The sequence below is a fragment of the Anoplophora glabripennis genome, unplaced genomic scaffold (assembly GCF_000390285.2).
Source record: "Anoplophora glabripennis isolate ALB-LARVAE unplaced genomic scaffold, Agla_2.0 scaffold89, whole genome shotgun sequence".
Lineage (NCBI taxonomy): Eukaryota > Metazoa > Arthropoda > Insecta > Coleoptera > Cerambycidae > Anoplophora > Anoplophora glabripennis.
This window is the reverse complement of record NW_019416262.1, coordinates 669157-692727: the sequence shown is the minus strand read 5'-3', so window position 1 is coordinate 692727 and position 23571 is coordinate 669157. Positions and strand designations below refer to the sequence as shown.

General features: G+C 31.6%; 1 protein-coding gene across 4 annotated transcripts in view; it reads left to right on the top strand.

Annotated features, from left to right (window-relative positions):
• The window catches only part of LOC108903675 (amyloid beta A4 precursor protein-binding family B member 1-interacting protein), a 540243-nt gene that overhangs the window by 429201 nt on the left and 87471 nt on the right, over positions 1 to 23571 (top strand). Inside the window, exon 1 of one of the 4 annotated variants that reach the window (XM_018705926.2) lies at positions 2199 to 2577. The exons of 2 other annotated variants lie outside the window; for them this stretch is intronic. In XM_018705926.2, coding sequence (XP_018561442.1) covers positions 2470 to 2577 — 108 coding nt within the window. In that variant the 5' untranslated portion in view covers positions 2199 to 2469. Of the gene's footprint in view, positions 1 to 2198; positions 2578 to 6721; positions 6740 to 23571 lie in introns of those variants that run through there. One more of the 4 variants, XM_023457317.1, reaches the window with a different exon arrangement.

Here is a 23571-nt window from a genome sequence, read left to right as displayed (position 1 = left end):
GCCATATTCAAATACAAGTCTTTTATAAGTTGAAATCTGTTTAGTACACTAATTTTAACAATCCTTATTTATTATGTGCTGCATAAATACGAATGTACTGCAACTAAATTACAAAAAAAACATTGAATGAACATTGATGTTAATGTTTATGGAGAATTTTTTTGAATTTATAACAATATTTAATTAACAACTTCTTAAAACTTTTTGGCAATTGCAGAATAATGTATTGTATGTATGTAATGTAACAGATTTCAACTTATAAAAGTCTTATATTTGAGTATAGCTTGATATAACAAATATTTATTTTGACTACATTGGAAAGAGATAAAGAATAAGAGATTTCGGCTTTTTAAAACCCTTAACAAACCATATTTTGGTTGGTTTCGTTGAAAGAATTAAATATTTAGCCGATAATTGATAATAAATAAATTACTTAATTTAGTACCACAACAAACACTAAAAATCAAAATAACTCGGAAACGCACAGGAATTTCGAGACAGAAGAATGGACATTATTTTTGTTAAACTATATGTAGATAATGAAAATAACTGTTTTTTTTAAAAAATAGTCATTGGCGTAGAAGTTCTGTTTAAGAAAGGGGTTGAGCACCCTCTCCACTCCGCCACTGTGCAAGTTTTTGAACATTTGTATCACTTGTTTTATGCCCTTTAATTAATAGGCATTATCTCCCAAACATGAAAAAAATCTAAGCATTCGTTTATAAGTTATAATGAATATTCGAGAAAAAAAATTATATTCAACACCCAGTATCCCGGAAACGAAGCCTTCTACGACATATGTTTATAGGAACTTTTCTTTCTAAAAACATGTGTTCTATCTCCTGTTAAAGTTTGTCTACAAAAAACTCACCCTGTATATACGGAGAAAGGGAGATATACATACACCTATCCTGCACTTATATTCAGCACCGTACTATTAAATCGTTAGCTTTAAAGCTCTATATCTTTAAACCTACACACAGGATCGCTTTGGGCCCATGACAACTTTTGCTCAGGAAGGTGAGAGCTATATCGTATTTCAATTTCAGCCATTTTGACCAAAAGCCATTTTCCATAAGGTTTGTGCGAGGTCCTTTCAGTTAACATTAAGTAATGTTAATTTATTGTTGAAATTCATAATTTGCTTCTTTAATTATAATAATTGAAGGAAAATTATTATTAATTTAAGAAGCAGTCAATGATAATGTCGGCAATACCTAGCAGTGACGGAAAGAATGCTGCAATAATGTGATAAGCTACATTGTTCTTACTCCATTCTTGCTTCTTGCACCATATACTTATTCGTTATGTGTACTTGGCTGGCCATTGGTTTGCCTAATTATATAGACTGCAATTTAGTTGAGCAAAGGCTGCTGTTTTTTTGCGACTGGGTGATATAGAAACATAGAAACTAAACTAGCAGTATAATTTAATTGCACAATTTAGCAGTTCAACAACAAATTATCACGCGTGTGAGAGGAGTGGGAAATTGGCAGCATGCACAGTCTTATCTTTCGCTTCCTAAATATATGTATTTTTGTAAGTAATATGTACCTGATAAATAGTGTGCACGGAAAAACGTTTTGAAAGTTAATTTTCTTCACTACTTCTACCTGATGTAAATTTAAAAAATACAAAACAAAACGATGAAAGACATTCTTATATGTATATAATTTTTGCATTAAATTATTTTGAGGACATATTATTTGAGGGAAAATATTTTACCCGGCAGAGTAACGCCTGTTAAACTCTTCAAATGAAACAGTTTATTTTACAATTTACATATTAAGTAAATAATTAATGTACAATATAGGAAGCAAAGTGTTAATACATACCTATCATTATTCAAGTTGATAGTAATGTTTGACGTAATATCTGCCATTAGAAATGTCGGTTTCGGAATTATTTATTTATACAGCGGCGATATGAGTAGAGTAAATAAAACTGTGGCTTCAGATAAATCTGTTTGTTTTCATTTTAATTGACACATGTATTAGATGTATAACCTTGCTATCGTTAATCAAACCACTGTTTTCCGTACATTTTCACTGTTCCCTCCCACCGACTTCCTCTAAACTCATCAAAATGACGAACACGGCCCTGGTGACTAATTCAGTTTCATTGCTCCACGGCCTGTGCTATACAGTTCTTATACTCGTACTTATGCATCCAGTTTAGTCGGCTTTGGAACGCTGCACTTAACAAATGATACACGAACATGTGCTCACGCTTCCTCGGCCCATGCGCTCTCTCTAATGTCATCGGCTTCTATCTAACATAAAGTTCGGATTTGCTTTCGATGACTGCTCCATTTTTTAAATTCTAGTGCGTCAAGTTATCTCTGATTTGTGTGTTTTTGTTTGACTTTGTGAAGTTGGGGCTCGAGTTTTTGCTTGGTGGGTGTGAGTTGGGCTGTGCGTAAATTTGTATTTGGTGCGTTAAATTGTGTTCAAGTGAATTTAATTGGAAATGTCTTGGATTAGGAGATCGTCCGAACCCGTGAAACTGTCCAAAAGTATTATTTCTTACGATTTTGAGGATGTAGATGACAGCAATTCAACATTTTCAGAAGATTCGGTATGTTTTTTTCGTCAATGATATCGATGAGTTTGTAGCAACTTAACAGTCAACAATTTTGTCTTTTCTTTAAGACTAATATTTTAGTTCAGACAAATATTCTTTTAGATATTTTAACTTTTCAATATAAATATAAAATTAGAATTTTTAAGGATACAAAGTTGGTGACCGTACCTATAAACAAAACATTTCAAGCCTTTTGTATTTTCCGCTCTTTTGTTGTACCTATTTAAGGGCAGTGTCTGTTGCTTTTCATCAGCTTTAAGTGATTAAAATATTATTTTTATAATCGTTAGCATAAAGGAGCTATTTATAAAACTTGAAACGTTCTGGTATTTTTCATGTGGTCGTTGGAGCAATATATTCTCCCTTTTCAATAAACTTAACTGGTGGTATCAATGAGTACAAAATAGTTGGTACAAATAGTCAATGGATTTTGTCTCAGTAAGCATTTGTAAAATAAATGTAATTTTTTAGTGTTATACTAATGATGTAAATGTTTATACATACAATCTATTTATAATAAACAAAATAAACAGTTCATGATTTCTTTGAATACTTTTAAATAGATATACTCGTAACTACTTTAGAAATAGTAAATTAATGGTAATTGGTACAATTACATTATTATAGAATTCAAAAAAGCATTGGAATACCTACATCTATTACTATTTCCATTAGTGAAAATTTGGCAATTTATTTATTATGTTTTTACATATTTTCCTTTTTGTATTTATGTTAGAACATATATTGTTGAAACAAAAACTTTTTTAATAATGTTATCATAATTCAGAAATACACAGGAATGTGGGAAAAGATATAGGTAGGTACTTAACCGAGTACTTAACCTAATAAACTATTTTATTTACTGGCATTTTTCAGCATTGTGCATGTTAGCAATAACGTTGATTATCCAAAATAAACCAATGTTTTAAACCTAAAATATTGGTTGGTTCACCGTATCGGTAGTTATTAGAGAGATGATACTGCAGCTTCCTGTTTAGTGCGATAACTGGTGTTTATCTGCGTGGTGCAGTAAAAGATGAGTTTAAAAAAATGGTTTGTCAAACACGTTCTAGCTTTCAGGGGCCCTATCGGAAAGTCCTGTACTAAGCGTTTTCGCTGAATTTAAATTGATAGGAACTGGTGAACAGTCTTCTATTTTTATATATCAGCAATATGAATTCGCATGCGTTTCTTGGAAACAATACAATACGTAGGAAACCTCAGTTTTATCTATCTAAATCAAACAAATCAATACAAACTAGCCACAAAAACAATAATATAGAATGTATACAATATAGAAGAGTAGCGTATGTTTTGTTTTAACAATATAAGGCTAAGCTTTGGGGGACATTCTATGTAATTCTAATATAATACTGATCAAAATGTTCCTATAGTTTTGTAAATAGGAATCTATTAACTAAGTACAGTAAAATAACACTCAATACACGTGTAATAAACGCATTATTTTTAGAAATTGGTATAAAACTAACGGTTCTGTTCCATTTGAAACTTCCACAATGGATAACTTTAAAGGCCCTGTTTTCCAAATTGAATGAAAAAATATTTCGTATATGCTCACCAAATTTTAGACTATTATGTTACCTTAAAAACTTTTCAAAATAAAGACGGCAAACAGCAAATGCTAATAAAGTTAAAATTGTAAATAATTAACTTCGGTGTAAGGTAATTTTCAATTTCGTGTGAAATGAAGGATCTAAAATAAGTTTCATGTGTCTCTCAGCTGTACGAGTTCATTCCCTGGTTTTAATTTTAGGTTTCGTCGAAAGCAAAATAAGAGAAACAATTTTAAATTTAGATCTTTAAATTCAGTTTTATCATTGTCAAGAGCTCAACATCTAAATACCAAATGCAAGACGTAAAAGGAATATTTCGAGGCATTCTATTTTCGTTTGGCTCGGGACAGGAAAATAGGATAATAAAAAAGCGAGTGGATTCAGTACCTACATAAAACAATTCATCATTTAAGTGTATTCTTTACCATGTTTAATAATTAATGATCATGTGAAGCGAAATATCGTTTGTTTTTTTTTACCATGGTCACGAACGGTTGTTTTTGTAATCACTAGGCAAGAAAAACAATTTTTCATGGTGATTTCATTTTATTACTAAGATTGAAAAATATATGGAAATAAATATAACTTTCCAGGAAATATAAAAATTAAACAATTGAGGAAATATAAACTAACACCTACGTTGTCCATATTTTAGTTCGCTTTACAAATTCCAAATCAGCATAAATTATAGTAAAGTGCCATGCCTTCAGACTTCTGAACAAAAGAATCTAACAACTCATGCACCAAACATAATAAAAACATTAAAGCGTTCGTTTTATAATCACATGGATATCTCTCCGATTGTTATCGCACACAAGTGGTGCTGATGAGTAATGTCTTCTGACCCTTTTGTATTTTGTAACTACTAAAAATAACCACCCTAAAGATGATTCAACCCGAAACTTCTTTTTATTTGTGGTTATTTTTATAACCTTTCGAATACGGTTAAAGTGATAAATGATGCCGTGGTCCTTATCATTTATTCTATTTCATACAGGGTGTCAACATTTTGTACAATATTTCAGCACAATATGTGTTTTTTACAAACCGTTCAGTATCATATAATGCAAAAAATTTAGATCGAAACTAATCTAGTGATGTTACTGACCAGTGATCTTAACTGTTTATCAAATATCAGGAATGTAATTCAATGCTGGACGGGACTGTAGTCCGCAGAGTAGTTGTGTAAGCGAAGGCAATCTTCCAACACGTATCAACAAGGAAGTTTTATTTGTACTGATACACTAAAAAATATTTTTAACAATTTTATGGTATTATATTTTTTATAACGCCTATGTAAATAGTGTTCTATGTCTAATTATATTTACGATATTTGTTCATCAATTAAAATATGTTTTACCAGTAAAGTAGTTTTACCAACTATTTCCTTATAAATTTACCATTTATAAATTCTAATAGTAATATTTCAAACTATTATTATTAATAATAATAATGTATGGGTTCAAAAATTTCATTTCACATATTTGCAGCATATAGCATACCTATTGAAATTATTCATATACTTAGTATCTTTTAAATGTAAAATTGTTTAAGAATTCTAATTTTATCTAAAACTGTTGAAAGACATACGAAAAAGTTGAAGCAATATTTATTCACAACTCCTCCATTCTGAATCTTCCGTGTATGATATAAATTCGAAAAATATCTAAAATCGGCTCCAGATGATGCGTTCATCTATTAAACATGTAAGCAAATGAATTCTACTGATGTGGTGGTTGCAGCAAGTGCCACGGACATTTTGTTGTTGTGTCGTTTGTATAGCTTTGACGAATACTTGGCAAGTGACGATATGCTTTCAAATGAATCGATATGCACCATCCACACGATACGGCATTTGTTTATGTTTAAATATTTAGCTAGTAATCGCATAATATGGAGTCGTCTCCTTAACTGTAATACATATTTATTTCCAGATCTAATCTTGGAACAGTTTCGGTGATATCCGGAAAAAACTACTCATGGGCTCACCTTTAAGGAGCTGTAGCCCCCTTAGAAGCCATTTTTCCTCCAATATTCATATAAACTGCTTTACCTTATTTTAGCCATAGAACTGATAAATTATTATTAAAATTTGGGACACTATATAATAGCAACATTTTTTATTGATTTTATCCATCGTTTTCACGTATTTATTTTACCTTGTGCCTTTGATTTTTCTTGCATATTTTTCTAATTCAGTCACACATTGTATATGTACCTACATAAAGATTCCTGGTTTTATCGCACCAAAACAAACATATGGCGAAGACATTTAAATTTACTCTGGCGCCGCTGTTGCCGCCGTCTATTACATGTCGAAATTACTTTTGTTAGACTTTCTTTGTTGTTGTAGTACGCCATTGACGATATCTAACTGTACAGTGGATTTTAACGTTAGCGATAAGCCATTATTAAGTAGGTAATTCTAAATTTGGATGATTTGTTTAACACGTAACGGTTTAGAAACGCAAGATATATTTATGACACGTTCACATCCTCAAAACTATTTACTAATTAATGTTTTTCTTTTCAGGTAAGTTTCTCGCTGGATCTAATGGATTGACGTGATTATCGCTATACAGGTAATATAGATTGTATCCCCTTTGGAATATCCAAGCGGCATTTTTGGGGCAGTATTTTAATTGGTTGGCGAGGACAAATAAACGAATGGATAAACCTGGCACACATCTATTAATAACATAACATTTACGAGTATTTGTTGTCACATAATTTAAAAAAATGTGCACCTTATTTTTCTTGTTTTCGTATAAAAACTGGCCTACTTTCATTTGTCAGGACTTTTTAGAATCATTAAAATGTGTTAAGTGCGATTTACATAATCGCATGTAACTCCTTTCACTTTTTAAGGTTTATTTATTAGTTTTCTGCGGGGTCCTCTGATACGCTTGATTCTAGCAGTAGCCTATTGTTGTTTAACTTAAATTTTAAATTCTATTTAAAAAACAGTACATGAAGTTATAATTTTTCCCTTTTAATGTTGCTATTTGTAAAGTGAAAGCCTTAATAAAAACCTGTTAAATTTATACAGGGTGTTCAAGAAGAACCGTTTTAACACGCAAGAGATTTCTCATTCATAAATATGTAGTTTTTGTCGACATGAGACCATTCTTACTTCATTTCTAGATGTTTTAATTTTTTTTCCGAAACAATCTATAATAACTTAAGCGAAATTTGTATGATGGTAGCCATTTTCAACATTTTCTGTATTTAGGTAAATTTAAATGTGTACAGGATGTCATTAATTATGGTACACAGCTTAATGGCAGATTGTTAACGTCAAAATATAGTGATTGAGCCAAACATCCCTTAATCAATTGTTGCTCCTTTTCGTTCTACAGGGTGTTAAAGTTGAAAAAATATTTTCTATTTTTATCTATAGGTATTTTAAGTAGTATAGATCGATCGTTTTGAAAATTTGTAGTTTTACGTTTTTTAAGGAGGCAAATAGGAATATGCAAACAGTGTTGGGGTAACGTCTAGAGGGCGTTAGTTATACTGTCCTATCTATGTAAAAATCTGTCTAACTTTTTGTATTTTATAAATTTTAATTTTTTTAACTAGAAATTATTGAACTACTTTCAATTCTAAATAAAAACGGTATACTAGTTACAAATCGATAAACTAAACCGTTTTCGAGATACAGACGTTTTAAGTGTATGAAATTCGGCGGGAATTAAATTAGAGAATTAGCAGGTCTTAAGATACCAAGCCTTAATTAAGAATTAAGAGAAACGTTACAGCTATTGAAAATTTTATTATGAATATCTTAACCACCAGCGACTTCAATGCACTTTCTTAGCCTTTTATTTTTTTGTCTGACGTTAAATAAAGTTCTATGTTGTTTGATAATATGAACTGATTCTTGAATATTTGTCCACAGAGTTATTCATGGCCATTAATAATGTTTTTGTAAACTAAAGATTTAAGATATCCCCAAAAGTAAAAATCCAGCGGATTTAAAACAGGGCAACGTGCAGGCCAACGTACTTCGCTACAGCGTCCAATCCAACAGTGCGGGAAATTTCTATTACTTAAGATATTCTCTTCTCTAAAAAATAACGACAAGAAAAAAACTACTTCCTAATCAAATTGAGTAGAATTTGCAGAAACAATATGGTATTGTAGTGACAGCTGTCAATTTATTATGTCAATGTCTACTACTTTGGAAAAAATAATTTTCTAATTTAATTCCCGTCGAATCTCAAAAACTTGATACGTCTGTATCTCGAAAACAGCTGAGTTTATCGATTTGTAACAAGTATACCTCTTTTATTTAGAATTGAACGTAGTTCAATAATTTTTAGCTAAAAAATTCAAAATTGTAAAATATAAAAAGCTAGACATATTTTACAAAAAACGTAAAACTACAAATTTTTAAAACAATCGGTCTGTACATACTTAAATATATCAAACAATCGAATATATTTTTTCAACTTTAACACCCTGTAGAACGAAAAGCAGCAAGAATAGATTAAGGCATGTTTGGCTCAATCGCTGTATTTTGACGTTAACAATCTGCCATTGAGCTGTGTACCATTATAATGACTCACCCTATATAGTTAAATATTAATCGTCAACTCTTTTTAGGCAATTTACAAAAGTTTTATCAAAATTTAAACAAATCAACCACTTACCTGTCTGCTTTTTAATACTAAATTTTTTTTAATATTTTAAATACTGTTCGTGACCCAGAATTAAAAAAATAAATAAATAAAATTTATTCTTCATATTCCGTGGCACAACAATCAAAATAATAATCGACTTTTTGGTTCTTCTGTACAGAAAAAAAAAAAAGAAAGAACCTACTTATAACCCGATACTAAATATACAGGGTGTTAATTAAGTATGTACAATAAATTCAGCAAACGATTATTTGAGTGGTTTTAAGACAAAAAGTTCATATAAACATTGGTCCACAGATGCTTCGTTTTCAAGATACAGGGTATTAAACTTTTGTAAAAAAATTGCTATTTCGTAAAACACCCCTTTCCCAATTTTATTGTAATTTGACAGTGTTATTTGTAGTGTTAAGGGGCTAATTTAACCCTAACATAATTAGATTTGTTTAAGTCCAGTGGCCTGAGGAGCGGTAACGTATATTTTTAATAATATTTCTTGTGTGGTCCAGGGATATGCAATTAAGTGGATTTTATTTTTTTCACCATAAATTAGTCAAGGTACGAAAAATATTCAAGAGACAAAAAAGTAGTATTTAAAGTTGATTAATCAAAAAATATATAAACATTTTACAAAAAAGTCAGTGGCGTACATTTTTTTGTCAAAAATATTCGTTAAGGTACCGCTGGGACGCCACTGGACTAATAAATTTAATCAAGTTAGGGTTAAATTAGCCCCTGAACACTACAAGAAACACTGCCAAATTACAACAAAATTGGGAAAAACGTATTTAAGATATACGAAATAGCAGTTTTTTAACAAGTTTAACACCCTGTATCTTGAAAACGAAGCATCTGCGGACCAATGTTTATATGAATTTTTTGTCTTAAAATCACTTAAATAATCGTCTGTTGAATTTATTGTACATAGTTAATTAACACCTTGTACTTTTCATTGCGTATGTGTATAATATAAAGAAATTCGTGCGATAGACAAGGATGGCTATAGCGAAGACGTTTCATAATCTGAATATGATCTGATCTGAATCTGAACCCCCACTTCTAACCGAGTGTACCCCGAAACGGGCGGTGACTATTCAGATTATGAAACGTCTTCAATATAGCCATCCTTGTCTATCGTACGAATTTCTATGACTTACTTTGTCATACTTACGTAAAGGCAGATGGACCATGTGGATTTTCCAGCCGTGTATATGAATATTACCCAGCACTATGTGGTTTGTGCTAGGTGGTGCCAGTTTACAAACAGTCATTATTCGACAAATACCACAAGTGTGCAGCATGTTGGCGTAACTTAACTTCCTCCTGAAGATCATAAAGTATTATTTGCTTAAACACTCTTATCAGTTTTTTTTGCTCTAATTAAAGAACGAATTATGTCATGCAGACGATGCGGGTGGTTTATTAGGGGTTTTACACACTAATTTAATTTGCCATATGGCATGGCCTTAATGCAATTAACTTTGTTGGTTGTACACGTTAACGAAAATTTTTAAATTTATATTCTTTCGGAAAAAAAAGGAGCTGCTTAAGGTAGGCGTTTTTTATGCGTAATTTTTAGTAAATTTATAGCAGTCTTTTGACGAGAGTTTTAGAAAATGTAAACAAGCTAGAAACAATATCTCTTCACTATTCTAGTTATACAAGTTTTCTCCAGGGTATAAAACAGTTTGCAAGCTGACATATACATTCAGAATAAGGAAAAAGAGCATATTTTTATTTCTTATGTTTGTCATTATATTTTTCGAACTTTAGGCGTCTGTTGAATATACAGAATATCGCATGCGGTACTATAAACATAATCTCACCCTGCATAATGTGTTTATGAAACAATTTACACATGAATTAAATATAATTATTGTGTACTTTTACAAAATTCTCGACAAAACAGGAAAGGAACATTCTGATGTTAAACCGTTTATGTTTTTCGTGAACTTTCACTGCGAAAAATTATTTCAACATTTCTATAGTTTAGATGGATTTTCTTCTTCTATCATTGTCTTGCTAAGAGAGCGATTTCTTGTCTATAAAACGCCAGTCTTAAAATTTTGAATCATATTTAAATTGTTTCAATCAGGTTTTCAAACTGTGGTATGATGCGGAAGGAAATTCGTTTCATCGTAGTTTGTGACGTGCTTTACGGAAGAAGCATTTCAGCTTTTTCCTTAGAGCATATTTCGATCGTGACAAGAAATAGGCAGAGACTCAATCTCTCCATTTCTTTTAGCTAATTTATTGGGCGAGAATCTGGGATGGAATTTACGATTCATTATAAGTACTTCTTTGTCCGCCCGATGCCGTTGTTGTGATCGTGATTATGAGTAATTGAATTTTTACGATTTATTTGGTAGATCGATTCGCAGTTATTCGTTTTCATTAAACGTATTCACATAAATTGATTTAGGTGTAGTCTTTGGAGAAAAAAATATAGAGGCATAAAAATCGAGAAAAATTTATTTAATATGCATATAGATTTTTTTAAATAAAAAACTAAACGTAAGCGATTCTTCTGACCGAAGAACTGGCGTAAGGTCAGCAAGGTTATTCCCGTTGTATGAAATGTATTGATAGACGAAATAGTTTTGGGTTACTAGAGTTGGACCAGAATGTAAAACTGGTTAGTAAGTCAGTCCCCATTAGCCTCTCTTGAAATGTGTTTACTTAATGAGAAGGAGTAATTTAGTAGGTAGTAAATAATATTACCAATGTTTGTTAATTGTCATATGTATCTAAGACAGTTTGTGTTACTGTTTTCGGATTAACTGGTCAACAAATTTCAACTTTTTCTCTTTAACATGAACGAAATAGAATGTGCTTTACACTAATTCGCACGTGCTAAATACGAAAATCGTATTAAAAACTACTTGGCACGACACATTTGTGTGTTAATTTATTTTTTATAAAAATATTTTTATTATACATCTGAACTTTGATGGCCAAAATTAAACCGCAAAAAAGAGCTAATAACTAATTACATTACAACGTCAATACATAAACATAAAAAATAAAATCAACCAAGACAGTATATAAGTTCAATGCAATTAGATATGTTGTCTTAGAAGAAAAATGCAGGATTCACTATTTTTTCCACTTATGAGGAGTATGATCATCCACTTTGACTAGCAATAGTCACCTGCGCTCTATAGTGCTGATTTTCTTGTGAAACCGCTTCTCATGTTAATCACCAAGGTTTTCAGGGAAGAAATCCAAGTGTGAGTGAAGGAAATTAATTTTTAGTGACATCCTAAACTCGTATAGTTTCTTAAATGTTCTGCTATCAGTTGCGTGGTTATTTGCTTTATCATTGCCTCAAAATCCTTTCACCACAGAAACAAATGATTCCCAGGCGGCCAGTTTTAAAGGATTTAAGGGCATAATTAAGTATACTCAGGGCCGTCTTTACGCAGAGACCTAATAGGCCCGGGCCTAGGGCCCCGGGCATGTTGAGGGCCCCGACATTAGAATCAATCGCGAAAAAAAATATTATTTACTCCAATATATTGCCGATGAAATCTTTCAACAAAAGACCTTAAAGACCTTAAAACCATTCAATAGTAAAAAAGGTTCAGAAGCTTATTTTTCTAAATATTGCTATACCTAATATTTCATGAAAAATTCTCATCAGCAATCACTAAAAAATTGACTTATCTTCTTCAATGATTTTTACGTCACAAATATTTGAACAGCTTGAGGCTTTATTCACAAGTCATAAAAGTCTGATATCTTTTGTAGCTTAGCTATTTTTTCTCTTTTTTTTTTCTCCTCTTTTATGCTTTTGTGCACCACTTAGATATACACTCTTCATTTTAAATTTTCACACTATGAAATATAGCTTAAAACAAAGATAAACGATACGTCTCAATTCACACGAATTTGCATTCAGTTACAAGCAAAGGTAATAATAGGCGAACATTTGTTTTATAGACGTTACACTCTAAGCTTATCAAAACTCGCATGGAGCTTCCGCGCCGCATGGAACAGTCCAGTCGCGCATGCGCGCACTATTAGAGTAGAGTTCGCGGTAAAATTGAAAGACACTGGACAAACTTTACACAAAAATAATCCTAGTCCGTACTCGAAATAATTCTAAACATATTTTTGACAAGAAAAAATTCTACACAGTTTTTACATAGAATTTTTTTATCTATAGCAAATATAAACCCTATGTAAAATTATTTCATAAATGGTGTAGGGTTATTTTTAAATAAAGTTTGTCCGTTGCCATTTGAAATAGTTGCTTATGTGCTTATTAAGTTATGACCTAAGCTTATATTAAAAGCGAATTACAACGATACGGTTACGCATATAAGACTTCAGCTTCTGATATTCGAAAGGTTTGATTATATTTTTCTACATTTACTGGGGGCCCCATCGATACTTGAGCCTCATAGCTCATACCTTGTAAAGACGGCTCTGAATAACTTCTATGAAACTCCATAAATTATAAAGATCGGACTTAAAGGATTAAATTGATGTTCCTTGTTGTCTATTAAATTACTCTTAAATTAGGTTTTTTAATGTTTGGTTTTTTAAATAATTCCTTACATTTTCATAAAAATAGGATAATTTTTACGATTTGTGTTAAAACCTGACATGATTGAAAAGTTTGGAAGACATACTTGGTTTTATCTGTTAGGAATAACATATTAGTTTCAGAACAACACAAAACATTTTAAAATTCTGATCATGATACCTACAAATTATTTTTTCATATTTTTGTAAAATTTTAAATGCCTTTAACAAAAAAAAAGCATACGTAATACAAACAATCTTGAAATCAGATTCGAATTCATTAATTTAAAACTGTAGTCTATTACTATAGATATCACTTTCTTGTATTGTAACCGAACAAACAAAATTGCAGCAAAGCAAATAGTACAGTAATTTTTTGTGCATGATCTTGCATGTTTCAGTTATTACCTATTTCGCCTTATAGAACTTTTCTCAAGGATTCTCCCTCAGTTTTTTTGTATTTATGTTATAATTATTTTAATAAAATATCACTGAGATGTTTACGAATTTGATGTCATGAGAATTTGAATTATTTGATAATAAAAACGAAAAAATAAAAAAGACTGAAATTTCTTCCATTCTGTAAATTGTGAATTCTTCAAATTTATTTGAATCTTTTAAAAAGGACAGTCTGAAACAAGATTTTTTTGCTGAATTACGAAAGGTGGTAATTTCCACTAATTTTGTTGAAAAGCAAGTTTCAGAACTTCACAGAGCATTATTTCTAACGCGCTAAATCAAATTTTTAACGAAAATCAAGGTTGTATCGAAAATACTTGATGAATTATATGAAAATTAATAAAAGTACACAAAAAATTGCACTGGAAAATAAATTTTTTTGGTAAAATAAAAACTTTTGTAAAGGAAACAGGAATAGTTGCATTACATTTTTGTAAGTAAATGCAACTCGATTATTACCTGTCAAAAAGTAACATCTATTCGTATACACAAATTCTACCATACCAAATTTTATTCAAAAGTTACAATACAATTCTATTGGTTCAATACCTTAAAAAAAAAACGAAGAGACAACATCAAACAATGTAAGATTTTATATAAAGAAAATCATAACACTCCTTTGAAACTATGACCACATCTATTCACATCTGACAGTAATTTGATTTTCACTTCAATAATTTAATAATCAATTAAAGTTATCTGGCTTGTATTTTACTATTTTATATCGCCATCTATAAATAAAATTATCAATTTCTTGTACATTGTTTATATCTTTACTAAGTACGATATTATCTATCAACTTCATAAAAGCCTTCTTTTATTAACTTTAATAACGTATCTATAAATACCACAATCCACAATGCATTTTATACAATCGTGTGTTAATGTAAATCCGTCTGATTGTCCTGTAAATGTACTCTACAATTATCGCAGTACTAAGTATTTTACTTCTTAAAAGTATTATACCTCCATTTATTCAGTAACCTTGGTACAATCCTGTGCCGACTTGTTGGCAAGCAGCTATTCCGAGTTCATACTCTAGACATTTCTGAACCTATGTTTAGGTACCTACTTACATACATGTGATTTTAGTGTTTCATATTTTTTTTGTTTTTCTTGAAGAGATTGGTATTTAAAATAACTAAAAGTGTTTCAACTAGTAAGCAATAGGTAGATTTATGTAACATATACAGGGTGTAACGGATGCTGATGGCCAAACTTCAGGGGGTTATTATAGAAGTAATTTTCAACAAAAAAGTATAATAAGATTTTTTTGGAAAGTTGATAGTTGCTCTTTTATTTAACATTTTTTTATTTCAAAAAATTTTGTGCTTTTTTTCATAAAAACAAAAATATCTCTTGTTATTCTTACAGCCACATCAAATTTAGACATACCATCGGAAAGAGCGTTAAATTTACTACAAGAAGAGCGTATATGAGTGTTTAAAAAATCTTCTATACCAGGTACTGTACAATGTTAAATGTAATATTTGTGAAATGAGCAAAATTAGTGGTGTCTCCTTATTGGTGGTATATTTGTTAATGAGGACGTGTTTTTTTTATTTAGCAAAAACTACTCTATTTAGTAAGCTTTTGTACGATATATCAACTTTTGAGTTTGCTATTTTTTTTTGACAACAATATCAAGGGCAAAGATAATAAAACCGTCCCTCCAATAATCAATACAGATTCCAAGTTAACGTATGGATGGGTATAATTGGAAATTACGTTCTTAGACCAATTAATCTAGAAAATACATTAAATGCAGAGGCATTTCTTGATCTTCAGAACGAACTGCATAATATATTAGAAGAGGTTTCTTTAAATTTTCGGATTAATTCCTGGCTTCAAATGGATGGTTGCCCTGCAGACAACAGCAGGGAGATTCGGGCATGGCTAAACGAGCATTATGAAGATAGATGGATAGGACGCTTTGGTACAGTTAGGTGGCCTCCTCGAAGTCCTGATCTAACTCCGTTAGACTTCTTTTGGTGGGGTAGATTAAAATCTTTGGTATATGAAGTACCAATTGAAACTCGAGAACAGCTCGAACAAAGGATTTTTGCTTGTTGGGAGCTACTTCGACAGCAAAATGGANCCGATCGAGTAAATCGTCATCAAGACCAAATTATAACAGCGCTTTTTGAAGAAACTCCCACATTAAGTACACGCAGGGCAGCAATACAACTTGGGAGAATTTCGCATACGTCAGTTCACAGAAGTCTCAGAAGGAACAACCTTCACCCTTATCATTTGACCCCTGTTCAAAGTTTACTTGATCGTGATAGGACAGAATGTGTTCAGTTTTGTCAGTGGTATATCCAACAAACTAACAGAGATCCGCAATTTTACAAGCATATAATTTGGACTGACGAGTCAACATTTACCAAAGATGGCATATTTATTTGTCATAATGACCACACGTGGGCACCTGTGAATCCTCATGCTGTCAGGCCCTCCAATAATCAATACAGATTCAAAGTTAACGTATGGATGTGTATAATTGGAAATTACGTTCTTAGACCAATTAATTATACTAGAAAAGACATTAAATGCAGAGGCATTTCTTGATTTTAAGAACGAACTGCATAATATATTAGAAGAGGTTCCTTTAAATTTTCGGATTAATTCCTGGCTTAAAATTAATGGTTGCCCTGCACATAACAGCAGGAAGATTCGGACATGGCTAAACGAGCATTATGAAGATGATGGATAAGACGCTTTGGTACAGTTAGGTGACCTCCTCGAAGCCCTGGTCTTCTTTTAGTGGGGTAGATTAAAATCTTTGGTATATGAAGTACCAATTGAAACTCGAGAATAGCTCGAACAAAGGATTTTTGCTTGTTGGGAGCTACTTCGACAGCAAAATGGAGAAGTGCGTTGCACAGTTGCTTCCGTGTGGAGAAGGTGCGCTCTATGTATCCGTCAAAGGGGAGGTTACATCGAAAATTATTGTAAATATGTTACTAAGTTATAAATAATTTTTTCGACAATTTTGTTACTTCAATTTAAAAAAACAGTCTTAAAATAAAAATAAAGTACTATAAAGTGTATTTTCGATTTTTACGGTTTTATTACCTTTGCCCTTGATATTGTTGCCAAAAAAAAGCAAACTCAAAAGTTGATACATATATCGTTGAAAAGCTTACTAAATACATTAGATTTTGCTGAAGAAAAAACACGTCCTCATTAACAAACTTTTGGCGTTACCACTAATAAGGAGATACCACTAATTTTGCTCATTTCACAATAATTACATTTAACTTTTTACAGCACCTGGTATAGAAGATTTTTTAAACACTCATATATGCTCTTCTTGTAGTAAATTTAACGCTCTTTCCGATGGTATCTCTAAATTTGATGTGGCTGTAAGAATAACAAGAGATATTTTTGTTTTTATGAAAAAAAGCACCAAATTTTTTGAAATCAAAAAATGTTAAATAAAAGAGCAACTATCAACTTTCCAAAAAAATCTTATAATACTTTTTTGTTGAAAATTACTTGTATAATAACCCCCTGAAGTTTGTCCATCAGCACCTGTTACACCCTGTATATAAACGGTGTCCCAAAATTCACGCAAGAAGTACTTAATTTTGATAGGAAATACAGTTTTCAATTAAAAATTTTAAATTTTTTATTGATTCATAAAGTATAGGGTAATGTATGAATTAGCATACTAGGTAAATGGCCCCCACGGGTCTACTAGCACATACGCACTCTTTTGTCGAAATGTTCCATGACCGTGTTGCATAAATTAGACTTGAAAAGACCTCAAAGAAAAAAGTCCAATCGCGTTAATTCGCAAGTTCTGTGCGGCCAGTTCTAATCACCGAAATGGAAAATTACACTGCCAGGAAATGACTCATGCAATAATTGAATTGTTTCTCGGTCTGTATGGCATATGGCACCGTCTTGTTGAAAGCACATATCGTCTACATCCATATCTTGCAATTCAGGCATAAAAAATTGGATTGTCATGTCTCCATAGCGGACACCATTAACTATTATTGCCTGACCAACCCCATTTTGAAAAAGAATGGTCCGATAATGCCTCCAGCCCAAAATCCGCACCAAACAGTGAGAAGTTGTGGATGCATTTGTTTCTCAACAATCACTCTTGGATTTTTTGGACCTCTAATGCAATAATTTTGTCGATTAAGGAAGCTATGAAGGTGAATGATGAGCCTCATCGCTGAAGATGACTGTTCAAAAAATCAGCATCCACTTGTTCCACATTGAATGTTTGGTAAGCATGAAGATGCACATCTTTCATGACAATATGCTGCAGAAAGCTTTTCGAAATGTCCCATTCTTGACCACGGTGCCGAATTAATGTTCCTGGACTCTAAGCAACACACACGAACCGCTTCGATGGTTTGTGTTGAACGACTTCTTGAAGAACGGCCAGAATGTTTAAGACCACAATTGATTTAGTCTCTCTGAATTTTTCAATGAATCTTTTCACAGTTGATGAAGTTAAATTTTTTACGAAAATTGCGAACTGTAGCTGCCAAACCTTCTTTATTTTAAAATTATTGCTCAACAATGAAAATGCGTTGTTCTTTCTTGTAATTCTCCATTTTTAATAACCCTGAACTGTCAGTTGTCTTTTTTTTTTCGTTGGTAACAGCTAACCGCACAAATGGCGCTAAAATTCAAATCTTGTGCGTAGTTTGGGACACCCGATATAATGTAGGCATGAATAGTAATATAAAAACACTATTTTTTTTTAAATTAATTGATGTGGTATGGTGTAATTGCATGCTTAATTTTAATATGCCCCTTGCGGACTCTAAATTTTACGACTTCTTAATTGAAGGGGTTATTGAGGGAACTATTACCGTTTTATGGGTATTTATACACGCGGTGTTAATTATAAAATGTCGTAAAACTATTACTAGTTTTGGCCACATGTACTTCAATAGTAATAATTTATGAAATGATTTTTCTTACTTTGTTGTACCAATGACAGTGTAACGTATTAAAAACGAAAGAATGCTTTTTTTGTCAAATTTGAGATTAATGTTTAAAATACGTATTCATTAGAATACACGAATTTTCAAGAAAGTAAAGGAATATGCGAAACTACGTATATTGAAGTATAAAGGCGCCATTTCCTCCTATTTCAGTTTCGAACCTTATGGCCACTTCCGGATAACCCAGTACTTAGAGAATGTGTTTAAGATACTAGTGCGTTTTTTGTTTATTTTAGAAACTTTTCATTTTTTATAAACTATTAGCTAAAATTTGATTCACCCTTCAAACTCAATATCACTCTTGTTAAAACATTGAAATGTGTTTACGATAATAATATATCTTGACGGTGATATTTCTACGAAAATGTTAATGTGAATGTAAAAAATGGAGGATATTTGTTCTGAATCACATTTTTAATATTTACGAGCAATATCAATGACATTGACTTCACTAAAAAAGGGTTATGAATGCCAAACGTGCTGTGTCTCTGAAGAATAAAATTTGAAAATGAATATTTATTTTTATAAAGCTCTCCACAGACGTTCAATCTATAAAATTGTCAAGAGAGAACTACTATAATAATATACGTACTATGTAATATGAGATGTGTATCAAAAATTAAATAAAAGAGATCAATACAAATTAAAAAGGTAAAATGTGATATTTATACCAATTTGAGTTGTGCTTCGCTTTTGTTCTTAGTAATCACAAATATCACAGCTACACACAAAAAAAAGTTGTCTACTTTTCATGCGACATATGTTATCCGTTGGATAACTCCTGATCACGAATCCGGTGTCAGAATTGAGCTATCACATCACAGGAATTTCCTAACCTCACAAAACAGGTCAAAAATAGCAAAAATTTCCGAAAAATTTCTAGGAAAAATACATTTTTTTTTATATTTAAATGTTCATTTATATGGTTAAGACCCCGCCGAACGTGAATCCGTGGTCAAAATTGATGGTTCTTTGTCTAACCTCAAAAAAACAGGTCAATTAATGTCAGATATCATGAATTTTCAAAAAATAACAGATTCGCGCCAAATTTGGTATACGGGGGTTTTCGGGGTCGCTGATTACGGATCCGAGGTCAATTTTGCAAAATTCAATATGGCGGATACAAGATAGCCGACCAAATTTTTAAAACATAACATATTCGCGTCAAATTTTCTATACGGGGGTTTTCGGGGTCGCTGACTGCGAAATTAATTTTGTAATATTTTTGTTTACCTTATAACCTGAGTAGGTACTCAATCATGTTTTAACCTTATTAAAGTACATAGATACCTAATTGATTAAATTTTTAAAAACGAATTTTGTAAATCTGATCTCGGATTCGTGATCAGTGACCCCAAATTTGATGCGAATCTGTCATTTTTTGAAAATTTGGTCGGCCATATTGGATCCGCCATCTTGAATTTTGCAAAATTGACCTCGGATCCGTGATAAGCGACCCCGAAAACCCCCGTATACCAAATTTGGCGCAAATCTGTTATTTTTTTTAAATTCGTGATGTCTGACTTTATTTGACCCGTTTTTTTTTAGGTTAGAAAAAGAACTATCAATTCTGACCGCGGATTCACGTTCGGCGGGGTCTTAACCATATAAATGAACATTTGAACATAAAGAAAAAATTTTTTTCTACTTTTCCTAGCACTTTTTTGTGAATTTTTGCTATTTTTGACCTGTGTTTTGAGGTTAGGAAATTCTTGTGATGTGACACCGGATTCGTCATCGGGAGGCAAAAATACTACGGGGAACGTACGCCGCATGAAAATTACAGACAACTTTTTTTTGTGTGTGGCTGTATAATTTGAGAAAGAGTTGTGACATTTTTGAACCGTAAACTTTTAAAATTCGTTAATTAACTCACACACGCACAAACGACAATGAAATGCACGGCCAGTCTCAGCAAAAAAAAAACGGGATTGTTCACCGGTAGCCTAGGCCGACAGGGTAGGCATTAGGTTGCCGCTAGATACGTATCGAATAAATTGATCGATGCAAGGCTTCAGATCAGAGGTAGACATGTACATGTTATTGTACAATGGCGCAGATAGTGGGATTACTTTTTGTTTAAATAAAATTACATTAAAGAGAACTCGGCCTATAGCCAACCCTGTACCATATTGCAGTCGCCCTAACATTTCCGATCTCTAGTAAAGTTTTATAAAATCAACCCTCTTTTGACTGGCGCAAAAGTTTATTTATAATTTTTTTCTTTTTAGTGCAGCAGAAATACACAATTCAATAAAAAATGTAACGGAAAATGACACAAACAAATAATTACAAACAATGCAATGGCCATTTATTCACAAATTTTAAATTAGCTCTAAATCAACGATATTTAGGTAATGTTTACATGTTCTGGTTTTCGATTTTTTTTATCGCTATAAACACTATAAAAATTAGTCTAACCTTTAAATACCGTATATTAAGTGGCCTCAAGTTGCTATTGCATTCCATTGTTAATGTATCTTTAACAACTTGACAACAAGTCTGTATCTTATCTGATTGGCTCTAGCAAGAATTTTAAACACTAAAATATAATGTATATTCAATATTAAGTGCGAGTATCGTTTAATACTGCTGTAGTGTTTTTAATTAATACTAATTAAGGGTGAAGCTAAGCCTATTTTAAAAATGCCCGTTCATGTAAACTAAGTACATTAACTACTTAAACCAGGTCAACAAACTGATGGTGTGTGGTACACTTAATAGGTATAATAATAATAAACCTGTAACAATTCATTATAAAGTCTTGAAAGAGAAATAAATATTATTCGTTTATGTACTTAATTCTCAAGTTCCAGTGTTGCTTCCACTTACATTTTGAATAAACTGAAAGTACACTCCGATTTTCTTTTGAACGAATTTTGTATCTTGATTTTGTTGCGGAAATGTTCCTCGATATCGATCACCTACAGCCCCCTCTGTTCAGCTTTGAATGGAACCACTGATATAAATCAACTTTATAATTTCGAGATTCAATTTACCACCCTCTCTAGATTTTAATATTGAACAAACACTTAATCGTCTCCTGCATCGTGCCTTATCTCTGGGGCGTGGATACCGAATTTTACAACAAACTACAGCAATATTTCAGCTGAATTGGATTTATACTGTAGGCCCTGCAAATATTTATTTTGTCATAACGGGAGGGTGTCTATAACAAGTTTTAGTTTCAAGGATGTTACTTTAAATACATGTACATATGCAAATTTCCTAGGAAAAGCTGAAGAGGTATACAGGCTGTCTCAAATTGCATAGGCTATACTTTACCTTATAATTATAAAACTAATAAACTGTCAAAAAATTTCACTCAAATTTCACTTAATTTTACTCAATAATGTATCAATCTGCCCACACCCGATTAAGTGAAATTTTCACTCTATTAGTATGACTACAGCTGAGTGAAACTATTGCATCAGAAGTGAGTGAGTTTTACTCACATCCGAGTTACTGCTAACTATCGATTGAGTGACTTTTGACCCTATTCTGAGTATATAAAACCAATTTAGGGTTGACTTTTTCTCTAATACCTATGATTTAAATTTAACTATTATTGAGTAATTTTTTACTCATACTCGGTTTATATTCTCTTTAAATTTTAATTTAAATATCATTGTCTTAAAGTCATAAACTACTAAGCTGCCACAGTGGTTTCTACAAATATCTGTTTTAGAGACAATATTTTAGGTCTCGATTAAAGGAATCTCGAATTGGTGAACTGATCGGACGAATAGATTGCCATAACCTATATATTGTACGTTACAAATACGTAATTATAGATAATAACAATAATTTAACTGTCTGTTTATTTGACCAAATATGAATCGAGACTTAATATATTGTCTTTAATTATTGTAATTAAATTACTGCTTTTAAATACAATTTTCACTAGAATAACCAGATAAACCGATACTTACCCAACTTCAAATCACGTCATACGCCATACTGCCATCCACCACGCCACGGTCATGAGATAACTTAATGGGAGGATGGGAACAGACAAAGACAATGCATCTGGATATAAAAAAGGGTGGGATCACTCAGTATTGAGGACATTTACTCTGATTTAGGTACAAGTGCACCAAATACGAGTTTACGTGAAGAATTTATTTAAGGAGTACCCATATTTGAGTGAAAGTACTCAGTTTTAGTTTAAATATGATCACAAATTAGTAAAATGATCAAAATTCCCAATATTGAGTGAATGTACTCAATAATTTCACTCAATGGATTCACACCAACCTGTTTTACTTTCACTCATACCGATTTTTTTAGTGTACAAAAATAAAATAATAAATTTAATTTTAAAAATACTGTGCTTACTTTTTTCCTATGTGTTAAAGGATTTTATATTTTCTAAGCAGTAAATGTAATAAGGACCATAATTGTTAAACAGGATTTATATATTTTTTTATTTTATTTTATTTTATTTTAATTCATCCAACGGGATAAGAACCCTTTTATAGGATGAATAAAAACAGAAAATATGTAACATAATTACAATAAAACAGCAAAATGGTATAAAGGAAGACAATAAAAAACGGAATAGAACATCAAAAATAGTTAAAAAAAACAACGGCAAAACAATACTAACACTGATATAACAATATTACAAAATAAAGACAAAAATAAGAACATGAGTTATAAGAATAAAATACAGTTCTTAAAATGTGTAAGCACGCTTTATATCCGCAAGCGTACAGTTAAATATATCCAGCTGTTCTTCAATGTTACAATAATTTCTTAGCATCATATACAAGGGAGACCACTGCAAAATATTAGTACATGAGTGGG